Below are 13,775 nucleotides of genomic sequence, written 5' to 3' on the forward strand. Positions count from 1 at the left end.
TTAATCATGTGATAAATTTAATATCTAATGAAAAAGATAATCAAAATTTCAATTTTAAACACCTTTAACTAACAATATTTCCCCAAAGATTGGCATGATATGAACTTAACAAAAAGACTCGTTCATCCAAAAAGAATTTCATGAACACAAACGAAGTGGGGTTGAAGAGATAACAAATTAACTATATAAAGGAGAAAACAATTGTAGTACTCATTAAGTTGAAATATAAACACCAACAAAGACATTAAAATGACTCTGTTCAAGATCAAACCAGATCGGCTTGACCATGGTCCTAGTCACAGTGACTACTTTGAACTCGTGAAACAGAATTTGTAATATCAGGGAAATATTAGAAAAATACACACACAAGACAACAAAAGCGAAATTAAATAATAAAATTATGATGAGACCAAAAGGAATAGGGAAGTCAGGTGCTCCTCAAGCAGTTACATTTACTTTTCTTTAGAAGACTGACCCTAAATTTTGGATACTATATTTGTATACATATATGCAGGAGGCCAAAGCCCAAGTTTTACATCAAAGAAACTTCCATGGCAAAACGAAGCTAAAAGAGCCATAAGAAATGAGAAACAATTACAACTATTTCATAGAAGGATTTTAAAATTCCATCTATAGATAAAAAGAATGAAATTCACATAAAGAGAGAATGTGTCTAAAACAAAGTAACAAGTTCCTGTTTAAAAAAAAAATATATTTATATAAGACATGCATTAGATTGCAAAACATTAAAGCTCAAGTTAATTAAAACAAAATAATTACCTTTAACCAAGTCTAGGAACTTAAGAGGTAAACGTAATAATCCGATCTGTAATCACTGTTCGACAAAGAGGACACTCGGAACAAGCAAACGAACAGGGCTTACATACTGTAGACAAGTAGAAGCTAGCGATCATTAAATCATGAATCAAACTAAAATATAGGGAAATTTACATACATACCACATAATTCTTACGTATTTACATATCTAACACCCAAAGTTAGATATTTTAATTTATAACACTTTGGTGTAATAAAATTATGCATGAAAGGTGTATTTCACTTTTAAAATGATAGTTGTGGTGGTATTTTTGATGTAATGTTAAAGTTTTTAGTGGTATCCATGTAAATATGAATGTTTAGGTGTCAGATACGCAAGTATATAAGACTTGTGACATATATGTAAGTGCCTCTAAATTATATTAGCTGCTAAAACATAAAAGAATCCTTACAACAGAAATGCCGACATGGGAGAAGCACGGCTGCAGTCGCCGATTCAAAGCATACTTTACAGATGTGAGAATTTTTATCATCATTTTCTAAGCAGTACAGTTCTTTCTCCTTCATTTCCTGTATTCGTGCCTGAAAGCAGAAGATTTGATCAAGAGTGCATACATTTAATGCAATAGCAGTTGGAATTTCATCCCACATAAACCATTAAAATGAATATTTTGATATAACAACAACAACAAAGCCTTAATCCTACCACGTGGGGCCGGCTAAATGAATCCTTTTTTCTCCATTGCGTCCATTTTAATGTCATATTTTCATTTAGTTCTAGTAAATTAAGATCGTTATTTATACAATAAGCCCAAGTCTTCCTAGGTCTACCTCTGTCTTTTTTAACACAAATCAGATCTAAAACATCTACTCTCCTAATCGGATCATCACATGGTCGACGTTTAATGTGACCAAACCAGCTAAGACGACTTTCTTAAATTCTGTCTGTCACGGGAGCTACACCAACCATATCACGAATATATTCATTTCGCATTTTGTCTCTAAGTGTAAAGCCACTCATCCACCTAATCATTCTCATCTCGGCAACTCTTAACTTATTATTAGGCTTCTCTTTTAAAGACCAACATTCAGCGCCATACAGCATTGCAGGTCTCACCACCGTCTTATAAAATATTTCTTTCAGTCTAAGCGGTACTTTTCTATCACACAAAAGGCCCAAAGCATTCCTCCACTTCAACCAACCAACTTGAATTCTACTATCAACATCCCCATCTATATCACCATCGCTTTGAACAACAGAGCGAAGATATCTAAATCATTATACCTTTTAATAATTTGATCACCCAAAGTCACACTTTTGTCACTCGAGCTACTGCTACTAAAATTACATTCCATGTACTCAATTTTAGTTCCACTTAAATGAAGGTCATTAGACTCCAATGTAGACCTCCATAATTCAAGTTTTTCCTGAGCTAGCTATGTCATGATTTTTTTCGACAAGTTTAACGCTAGCTGTCAACCACCTAACGCAAACCTCCACTTTTCACATTCAGGCTTGGGACCGGCAATGGCGGTGCTTGATATTTTGATATAACAGTTCGAAATTATTCAGAAATTCTAAAAGTATGCATGCTTGCACAAGAGCGCTCTTCAGATGAGGAATCTTATAAATAGTTTGATCAATAAAACAAAACCGTGAAGTCATTAGGCCAAAACGATTAATATCTAGAAAGGAGAGAATTCACATTCTTACAACGCTCACAAAAATGAATGACAGATGTTCATTTTTTTTTTCTTTTCTTTTTTGGATTTAGAAAAGTACTGAAAGTCCTTTTGACGCGGGGCTCACGGGGAACCGGCTGGGCACAGGTCCAACTTAACTGGACCGGCCGGTCCTCTAAAAGCACCCCTCCCCCAACCCCTTCCACCACTTTCCATCTTTTTTTCCCTTCCTTCCTCTTTCCTTTCTTCCTCTTCTTATTTTTCTTCCTGGGGCTTTTCCTACTTTAAATCATTTCCTAAAAGACTAAATCTAGATTTTATTCTACTTCCCTAATTTAAACATTTCCTAAAATCTAAGACCTTGATTTTATTCTCCTTCACTAATTTTAAACCTTTCCTAAAAACTGAGATCTTGATTTTATTATTATTCTCCTTTCTTAATTTAAATATTTCCTAAACTATGTAAAATCTTTTATAATCAGGAGATAAAGTCTCTAGTGTTAGGGGACTTAGTTTGAAATCTGAATTAATTGTCTGAATATTTTCCCTCCCGAGGGTTGTATCCGACAACTAGGAAGGTGCTCTGGCTGAAACCTGCACCAAATGGAGATTATCTTTGTCGTTCTGACCACCACACGCTGCCCTGCAATCTTTCCAGCAACCTTCATGCATTACCACCACCTCCTTGCTAGCCCTCAGCAGCCCAATTCTTCCTATTATTCCTCCCAAGTTGCCGCCCAGTCCACTGCAACTTCCCCTGTTGCCCCGTTCAGACTCCTTCACTACAGCTTCCCTGCACTCTCAGCTTCCTATTGCCCCTTCCAGATGACCCCGCTTTAGCTTCATGCAATCGCTCCTCTGCCCACACCTCTTTCTGTTGGCTCACTCCCAGCAGGCCAAAGCCTCTGGCAGGCCATCCCAGCGACTCCCTCTGTTGCCTCATTCCTTCCGACAGCTCACGATCTTCCTTCGTCTCGGCTCCTAGGCTCTGGCCCGGCGTGCCTCCGCTCCTCGGCTCTGGCCGCCCTTCGTGCCTCCGCTCCTCGGCTCTGACCGTCATCCATGCCGCCGCTCCTCTGCTTCGACCGCTATTCGTGCCTCCGCCCATAGACTTTGGCCGCCATTAGTGCCTTCGTTCTTCGGCCTCGGACGCCTTTCCCGCCGCCTCCCAATTTCAGTCTTCAACCATATTTCCAGCTTCTCTTGCACCTAACATTACTCTGGCCATCATCGCAGCCACAACTCTGGCACCTCCTCTACGAATTCCCTCCTCCTCAAGCTTATTGTGTCTTTACGTGTTGGGTCTTGTTGTAATATTTTGATTTCTGCATTCATTCTTTCTTTTAAGTCATCATTGTAATCTTCTTTTAAATTATTAATAACTTTGTGTCTTCCGTGGTGGATTGGGTTAACTCCGATATCATTCGATATTAGAGCTAGCCCAACCCTAGTCCTATCCTAGGGTTACCTAGCATCCATACCCCCCACGCTCTAGTCCACAACCCCCCCCCCCCCCCCTCCTCTTTTCTTTTTTATCTTTTTCCTTCATTTTCCACTCTCTTCTTTCTATTCGTCAATCCATCTTGCCCCTCTTCCTTTTTCCCCCAATCTCCTCATCCAAACCATTAGCCATGTCCCCCAGAAGAAATTGACTCGGGATGCGATCCAACATGAAATTTGTCGTCTGCAACAGTAATTGACAGAACTTTATGAATGGACCCAAGAAAAAGTCACCCTCGATCATGACCTAGAGAGTCGACAATCAGTTCCACAGTGAAGAAAACAGCGACAATGAATACCGTCCACTTGCTTCTGGCATTCATAACCAGAAGCGACCACTAGAAGAACCTGGAGGCCACTAAGACTTCGACATTAAAATAAATCTCCTTGATTTTGACGGACGTATGGATCCAAATGAATTCATTGATTGGCTGCGAGTGGTCGAACGAACTTTCGAATTCAAGGAGACAACTAAAGATAAGTGGGTCAAACAAGCAACTATTAAGCTGAAAAAGCACATCTCATTATGGTAGGACAACCTACAACGTCAACGAATGAGTGATGGCAGCGACAAGATCACAAAGTGGGACAAAATGAAGAAAGCGCTACCGCAGAAATACCTATCGCCACACTACTGTCAAGATATGTTCCTAAAGGTCTACAACCTATAGCAGCGAGATATGTATGTAGAGGAATTCACGACCAAATTCGATCAGTTACAAACAAAGTGTGACTTGGTCGAACAAGAGGAGCACACCATCGCCTGCTACCTCGGAGGCTTGAAGCCTGTCAATAGCAACATAGTTCACCTACAATCTTATTGATCATTGAGTGATGTCCAAACCTTAGCCCTGAAAGTTGAAAGGCAACAAAGGTAATATTTCCTCATACAGACCAACCCCAACAGCGAAAACTACCGACAACCGCTCACCAGGAACGTGGAAATCGGAGTCTGGCAATACAGAAATTGGCCAAGGTAGAAAGAAACTCAAGAAGGAAGCTCATCCGGGCGAATGCCAGCCATAAAGTGTTTTAGATGCCACGGTTTCGACCACATCATCTCCAACTGTCCCACAAGCCAGGTCGTCTCTTTTGCAGACCTAGGTGTCATGGAGGAAAAGCGAGGATGAGGAGCAAGAAGAAAATTCCAATGAAGCACTTCAACTCCCAGAGGATGAAGGTGAATTCCTAGTCATACAGTAAGTCTTACAATCAGAACCAGCACATGATCAGTCGCTGCTAAGACAAAACATTTTTTGCACAAAGTGTACAACAAAAGGTAAAGTTTGCAGCCTGATAATCGACAATGGAAATTGTGAAAATGTCATTTCTACACTAATGGAGAAAAGCAAGAATTATCCACATAGTAACATCCCTAATCCTATTCCTTCACTTTGCTGAAAAAAGGGAATGAAATATGTATGGATCAATAGTGTCTTGTTGAGTTCTCGATAAGAAACCAGATAAAGAAACAAGTATGGTGTGGCGTCGTTCCCATGAATGCATGTCATATTCTACAGTGATGTTTTTGTGATACGACCTTAAAGCTCAACATGACGGGTTTAAAACACATATTCAAGAAAGATGGCAAACACATACTACCACAAAAAAAAACTCAAGAGGAGTAAATGACAATGAGGAAACAATCGTTCCAAGAGGCACGTTTATGCTGTCAATTTGAGAAGCACCGACGGCACTAACCCTAGTTCTACTCGAGGGGTCCGAGCAAAAAAACTTAATACCATCACACCTCCAACCTCTACTAAAAGTCTTCCAGGATGTCATGACAGACAGTCTGCAGAAGGAACAACAACGACATGCAATAGACCAGATACCTAGATCAATCTTACCAAACTGACCTGCCTATAGGCTAAGACAGATGAAACATAAGGAACAACAACGACAAGTGAAAGATCTCGTCACTAGAGGACAGATTAGAGAAAGTACAAGTTCGTGCGTTGTACCGGTCAAAATGGTACGCATGAAAAAAGAATGATTAAAGATGTGTATCGAAAATAGAACCACGTTAGATGATCGACTTGCACTATCAATACCACCAAATACGGACACGAGATGGACTAACAGTCATGCCTTCTCGTCTGTCAAATGCACCCAACACATTCATGAGATTAATGAAACAAATATTTCGCAACCTCATCAGGAAATTCATCTTAGTCTACTTTAACAACAGAATGTTATACAGTCATTCTGAAGAGGAACATGTACAACAATTGACAACAAAATTCGAACTACGCTAGTACGAGAAACTCTACGCCCATCCAAAGAAATACAGTTTCATGACAAATTAAGTAAGTTTTTTGGGTTATAGCGTATCCAACACAGGCATAAAAATGGACCCAACAAAAATCGAAACCATTATAAGTAGGATCACACCGCAATCGTTCGCCAAATTAAGACAATTAATGGGGCTAGCATCATTCTACCGTCGCTTCATTAAAAATTTCATTAATATTACTACTCCCCTCACTGAGTTTTCAAAAGGCAAAGAGTTCACTTGGCCAAGCATTGCTCAAACTAGCTTCGACACAAAAAGAAAACGTAACTCAAGCACCAGTTTTAGCCTTGTAAGATTTCACACAACTATTCGAAATAGAATGTGATGCATTAGGCATTGTAATAGGGCCCGTACTGAGCCAGGGCAGTCATCCCATCACCTTCTTCAGTGAGACACTAAATTGCTCCAGAAAGAAATACACAACATACGACAAAGAGTTCTATGCAACCATTCAAGCTCTAGAGCACTGGAGCCACTATCTGTTGACAGGCGAGTTCACACTATTTACAAATCATGAAGCCTTAAAATTTCTGAACAGCCAAAGTTTAAAGGACGACACGCAACTTGAATAAAATTTTCACTAAATAGAATTTTTAGCATTGTTTAATTTCGTGCTTAAACACAAAGCTGGAAGCCAAAACCCCATTGCAATTGCACTAGGCAGACGTCACTTATTAATCACTTCAATGCAAACAAGCTTCATAGAGTTTGAGATAATCAAAGACGATCGGGTATATCTATAAACAATGTCAAGTAAAAGCTGATCGGGAAGTAAAATCGTGCATATGGGTACTTGTTCTACCGCAATAAACTATGTATTCCAAAATGCTCTATAAGAGAAGCAATTGAACAACAGAACCATAATGAAGACATGTCAGCCATTTTAATTTTCTGATTTGGAAAAGAGATATTTTTTGTAAACATGAATATAGTTTTAAATATAGTTTTAAATATAAATATGTGATTTTAATTTTTGAAAGTAATATTTTTAATTCTTGAAAAGAGATAAGATCAAACGAGTCTCACATATTGAATAGTTTGGATGACTGAGCGTAATACAAGTAACATACTAATCTCGAAGAATAAACATATCACTTATAGTAGACTCAATCAACTAAACCAAAGAATTTGTGACATCCGTTTGGTCTAAGAAATATTTTTATATGAGACTAACAAATTCTCCTGCCTAATATAAGGATTAGATAATGTTTATTTTACCTGGGTTCCAAGTTCCCTATAAAGGCAATCCCCTATAGTTACTTACATCTTAAATAACCGGTGTCACTTAAGAAGACTCTCGACTAAGATCAATGGTTTTACCTTCCAGATTTCAAAGTTCAGGTTCCTCAGATTAGACATGAGAAAATCAAACGGGAATAACTCAGATAGGAACAATTATTTTAAGGAATCCAAAGGAGCGAAGAATGAGGGGATATCACAGATCCAGAGAGAACCCCGGTGACCTCCCAACTATGCTAATGTTTAGTTTTATGTTTTTGAAATGATGTTATTTAATGTTTAATCCTGCAATTTATTTTTAGAATTTAGGACTTACATCTGCACGATATCTAATCGTGCAAATAACCTAAAAAGATAGGAGGATTTATACCGTACCGTACGGTAACCTCGGAATCCTAAAAGTGTTAGGACTTATAATTGCACAACATGATTGTGCAAAAGCCTAAAGATAGGGAGAGGATTTACGTTGCGTTAATCAAACTACCTCGAAGTCCTATGGCTTGTTATTTAAACTGAGAAAAATGTTTAGTTGTTGTAGACTTGTTTTGATATTACAGATCCATCTCGAAGTTGCTTTTCTGTGTGTCATCGTCGTGCTGCCCACAGTGTTCGCTCCAAGCTCCCCATTATAGCACCTTTAGATTCGATGTTAATTTTAAAGGTACATATAACTGTTTAGTCAACGTTCTGCTGCTGGGTAACTTCTATGGAACCAACTACTAACCTCCTATTCAAAGGTATAGTGTGTAAAAGTAGCAGTAGCAAGTAGAAGTATAGTAACAAAATTTTAAGAAATGAACTAGCATGAATTGCATCAACAAAAGAAATACCACTTAGAAAACTCAAGAGAGAGCGACAAATGATCCATGACGAAAGAAAATTCGAGAAAATCGACAGATGACTCACGGTGAAAATCTCCAAGTAAAAATAACGGTAAATAGTAACTCAAAGAAAGTCACCAAAAACACGGGAAAATCCCGTGTTAAAGACCACGAGTGCTTTACCAAAAGTTTCGATAAAATCCAACGAAAATTTTGAAGAAGGAAAACCGCAAGCACTCTGGTCGGGGCTAGACTCAAATATTATATATTTATAAACCGTGCATATGAGAACTTGTTCTACCGCAATAAACTATGTATTCCAAAATGCTCCATAAGAGAAGCACTTGAACAAGAGAACCATAATGAAGACGTGTCCGCCGTTTTAATTTTCTGATTTGGAAAAGAGAATTTTTGTAAACATGAATATAGTTTGAAATATAAATATGTGATTTTGATTTTTGAAAGTAATAATTTTAATTTTTGAAAAGAGACGAGACCAACGAGTCTCACATATTGAATAGTTTGGATGACAGAGCGCAATACCACAAGTAACATATTAATCCCGAAGAATAAACAAAACACTTATAGTAGACTCAATCAACTAAACCAAAGAATTTGTGACATCCGTTTGGTCTAAGAAATATTTGTATATGACGCCAACAAGTTCCCCTACCTAATATAAAGATTAGATAATGTTTATTTTACCTGGGTTCCAAGTTCCCTATAGAGGCAAGCCCCTATAGTTAATTTCATCTCAAATTACCGGGATCATTTGAGAAAACTCTCGATTAAGATCAGTGGTTCTGCCTTTGAGATTTCAAAGTTTAGATTTCCACGATTGGATATGGGAAAACCAAATGGAAGTGACTCAAACAGGAACAGTTATTCTAAAGAATCTAAAGGAATGAAGAGTATGGGATATCACAGATCCGAGGAAAACTCTGATGACCTCTCAACTATCATATTATTTAGCTTTATATCTTTGAAATGATGTTGTTTAATGTTTAATCTTGCAATTCATTCAGAATTTATGGCTTATGTTCGCACGATATCTGATCGTGCAAATAGCCTAAAAAATTAGGAGGATTTACACAGTACCGTACAGTAACCTCAAAATCCTAGTGTTGGGACTTATAATTGCACAACAGTGTTATGTAAAAGCCTACAAGTGATATGTGAGGGTTTACGCTGCGCTAGACAAACCACATCTAAATTCTATGGGTTGTTATTTAAACTAAGGAAAGTGCTTAGTGATATGAATTTATTTTGACGTTGCTCTTCTGAATGTCCCCGTCGTGTTGCCCACGGTATTCGCTCCAAGCTCCTCGTCGTAGCATATCCGGATTCGATGTTAATTTTAAAGGTATATGCAATTGTTTAGTCAACGCTCTGCTGTAGGGTACCTCCTATAAAACCAACTACTGGTCTCATATTCTAATGTATAGTGTGTAAAAGTAACACTAGTAAGTAGAAGTATAGTAACAAAATATTTAAGAAATGAACTAGCATGAATTGCATTAACAAAAGAAATACCACTTAGAAAACTCAAGAAAGAGCAGCAAATGACCCACGAGAAAGAAAATACGAGAAAATTGACAAATGACTCGGGATGGAAATCTCAAAGTAAAAACGGCAAATAATAGCTCAAAGAAAGTCACCAAAAACACGGGAAAATCTCGTGTTAAAGACCATGAGTGTTTTACCAAAAGTTTCGATAAAATCCCACGAAAAATCTGAAGAAAGAAAACTGCAAGCACTTGGATCGGGGCTAGGCTCAGATACTATATATTTGTACTCGAGGGACGTCGAAGGCTACTATTGATCACCCGAATGTATAAAGCCCGTCACTCAACTAGAAGGATGTCCTACTAAACCTAACTTAGGAGGGTACTCCTTAGCCTGGTACTGGTAATCAACAAGTGGACAATAAATTATAACACATTTTAAATTTAAATTTTACCATGCACATAGATTTCAGGCATACAAAAAGGAAATTGTATCAATTTTGTAGTGAAAATATTTTTTATAAATATTGTATATGTTCCTATCATGTCTGTTCTTATCAGTTTTAAAATTATAGTTGTCCACGAGTTGATCACGTTGTCGGGCGTAGGACCGCCAACAACCTAAGAAGGTACGGGTCCCCCGCTAGTCTTGTGTTGGTGAATGATACCGTCATCCTACAGTTTATCAGATCCAGAGATTGGGTCCTGATATCATAGGATGGAATATCATTCTGCCCAACCTCCGTCGTGCTTTTGTCATCATCGTCATAAACCCTAAAACAAAACCGACTTACTTGCGACCTTGCTTTATGATTTCATATAAAGTAAAATGTTATATATGAGCACTTATGTGTCAGACATAAGCACTAAAAAACGAACCAAGAAGGACAAAAAGAATAAAAATGGGGATGAGAGAGAGGAAATAATTCACCCAAAAGATTGAGAGAATGAAGGGTAGAGCAACCCTCAAAACTGTGATAAAGAGACCTGAAAAAAGAGCCCAAGATCCTTGAATCAATCCAAGAAGAATATCATTTTCTCAAATTTTATAAATGGATCAACCCAAGAAGAGCATCCCCTCCAAATTTTGTTTCGAACAAGTCAAAACGGGCCCAAAACTAATGTGACAATTGTACCCACGACAGCACCACTCATATGTACTCGCACACCCAAGCCTGAACCCAAGTGTGGCATTTATGTTATCTAAGTTTTGATGTCAAATTTCCAAAACTCCTTTATGAATGACAATTTGACAAGTTTACTTTTAAATTATTTATGAATCCGATTTATATCATCTCATGTTTTCCAACACAAAGCTGTAGAGGTCTTCAAATTTAACAAATCAAGCAAATCCACTAACGATAACTTTCGGAATTCCCAAAATCTTGGAAACACTAAAGTCATCTAATTCCAACTCCAACCAAAAGCTTTTCACATCATATAAGCACGAAATTATCCAGATAAAACCAAATAAGTGCTCAAGGCCAGGGGCAACAGAGAGGGACAGCCAAGTCCCAAAATAATCCCACGGATAGCGACAAGAAAGACAACAGCCCAACCCGAAAACAAGCTCACGGCCAGCAACCACAAAGAGAGCAGCCCAGCCCCAAAACAAGCTAATGACCAGGGGTAGCAGAGAACGGCCAAACAGGACAAAAGGAAATCAGCTAGAATGCTCATGGGTAAAAGGCAGCAGACCAAAATCACTAAACCAGCTCCTCAGCAAAGGGGGAGGTGGGGAACAACCAAACAGAATAAAAGAGAACCATGTTAATACTCTCGGGTAAGGGCAGCAAGGGAAAAGCACCACAACATTGTTATTATGCCCCTTTGATATACATAAGAGAGTAAATGGACAAACTCCCATAAACTATCTAGATTGAAACCATTTTATTGAACAAAACATGATAGTAAATTGATCCATTTATATCAAACATTCCCATATAGAAGTAGATATTGAAATCATAAATTTTGAGATGACAAACTTGATTATCAATAACAATCCCATGAGGTACGTCATATGAAGAACTTCCAACCAAACCGAGCCCGCCAAAGTGGCAAGACAAGAAACTGCAGCAGGCACACCCGAGCCAAGCAAGAAGGGCAAGACAGGGAACCACAGCAGGCACACCCAAGCCCAGCAAGAAGGGCAAGACATGGAACCACAACAGGCACACCCGAGCCCAACAAGGTGGGACAAGAAAAAAAGAATAAAACACAGTTTCAGTCCAACTAAACTCATTAAAAGAGAGCGAACAAATAAGCTTTTGAGCCAAACCAATTCCATGTCTCAAATCCAATTAAACACAATATAAAGGCTAAAGAAAAGAATACAGTTTAAGTCAAAACCGCACCCACCAAAGGGGAAAAACAGATCAGCATTTCTAGTATGAATTCAACCCAAAAGAGCCAAAATCGAAACCAGCACAGGCAAACTGAGCCCAGCACATGGGCCAAACTGAGCCCGGCGCATGGGCAAACTGAGCCCGACAACAGAAAGAATTATGACAAATAAACTGAGCTCAGCAAAAGGACCATACCAAACCAAATCTCATGCAAAACAGGCCCCCAAAACCTCAAGCCAAATTGAGCCCACCAAATGGGCAAAAATAGTACAAAACTTTCAGCCAAAATCCTGCCCAGAAGTAGCTAAAACCGTACCCAATACATAAAAAAAATCAAAGAAGAATTTCCAACAATAATCCATCGTCAAAGAGCTAAAACTGAACCCCACAAATGGGCCAAAACAGATAAAAATATTTCTAGTAAGGATCCAACTCCAAAGAGCTAAAACCGAACTCATCCATATGGGGAAAACAGAGAAACATTTTCAACTATAATCCAACCTAAAAAAGCCAAAACCGAGCCCATCCATATGGGGAAAAATAGAGAAACATTTTCAGCTATAATTAACCTAAGAGAGCCAAAACCGAACCCATCCATATGGGGAAAACAGGGCAGAATTTCCAACTAAAATTTAATCCAAAAGAAGCTAAATTAGAACCCACCAAATGGCCCAAACAGAGCCACCAAGAATCAGGTTCCACAAAACCTTAGAACCATAAATTGGCATCCAACAAATACTTCGAACAGGTATAGGTAACAGGAAATAAAGAAACACAAGTTGGTCCCTAAAACCAACATCCCAAAGCATTGAAACGAATTCCAACATATATTTGAACAGGAGTAACGACATCAAAGAATTTCAGCATTACATTTCTAGAATATATTCCAAATAAGCAATTATCATCTCAGGCAACAACTGGAATTTTTCAAAATTCTATCTATCATGCATTTTGAGCAGAAAAGAGAGAGTATCCATATTATACTCCTTTTTTTTACTGTTTCTAGAAACTATCCATGCTTAGATCTCAAAACAGGCCTAAATTTACTTCCATATGCTTTAGAAGAGAAAAGAAACACTTTCATGTGCAAATCCGAATGATGCAGATTAGAGGGAAGAAAAGAAATACCTCTTAATGCAGACTTGAAGCAAAACTTTAGAACAAATTTAAGAAAAATGCTTCTTGTAGAAATTTTTCTCCCAACACCTTTGAGGAAGCAACAAACCACGAACACCCCAGCACACAAAAACCTAGCCGAGAAGGCCTAGCCGAGGCCGAGAAGGAAATTCGGCAGAGCCTCTTCTCCTAAAAGCCTCGAACATCAACAAGTGAAAACCTCAGCCTTACTTTCTCTCGAAAAATTTTCAACAACTCAAAACAGTACCCTAAGAAGCCCTTTTATAGGAAAAGATGGGAGGGGGACAACCACCTACCAGCCCTAAGGTGGTCGAATCAAACAACGAGAATGAATCGTCACCATAAAGGGGGAGAAAGTAAAGCCTCGAGAAGGAGAAGAGTCGGCCAGCCGAGTTCCGACGATTGAAGAGTTAACCGGTCGAGCGGTGTCGGCGCTTAAAAAAAAGGGAGGAAGGGAAAGCGAGTTTTGGAT

General features: G+C 38.5%; 1 protein-coding gene across 2 annotated transcripts in view; it reads right to left on the bottom strand.

Annotated features, from left to right (window-relative positions):
• Positions 1–167: 167 nt before the first annotated feature.
• The window catches only part of LOC110039397 (kinesin-like protein KIN-7K, chloroplastic), an 83,028-nt gene continuing 69,420 nt past the window's right edge, over positions 168–13,775 (bottom strand). For both annotated transcript variants that reach the window (XM_020744439.1, XM_020744438.1), the window contains 3 exons: positions 1,230–1,359; positions 781–886; positions 168–694 (listed from right to left, as the gene is read on the bottom strand). In XM_020744439.1, coding sequence (XP_020600098.1) covers positions 801–886; positions 1,230–1,359 — 216 coding nt within the window. In that variant the 3' untranslated portion in view covers positions 168–694; positions 781–800. The remainder of the gene's footprint in view (positions 695–780; positions 887–1,229; positions 1,360–13,775) is intronic.

The sequence above is a fragment of the Phalaenopsis equestris genome, unplaced genomic scaffold (genome assembly GCF_001263595.1).
Source record: "Phalaenopsis equestris unplaced genomic scaffold, ASM126359v1 Scaffold000002, whole genome shotgun sequence".
NCBI lineage: Eukaryota > Viridiplantae > Streptophyta > Magnoliopsida > Asparagales > Orchidaceae > Phalaenopsis > Phalaenopsis equestris.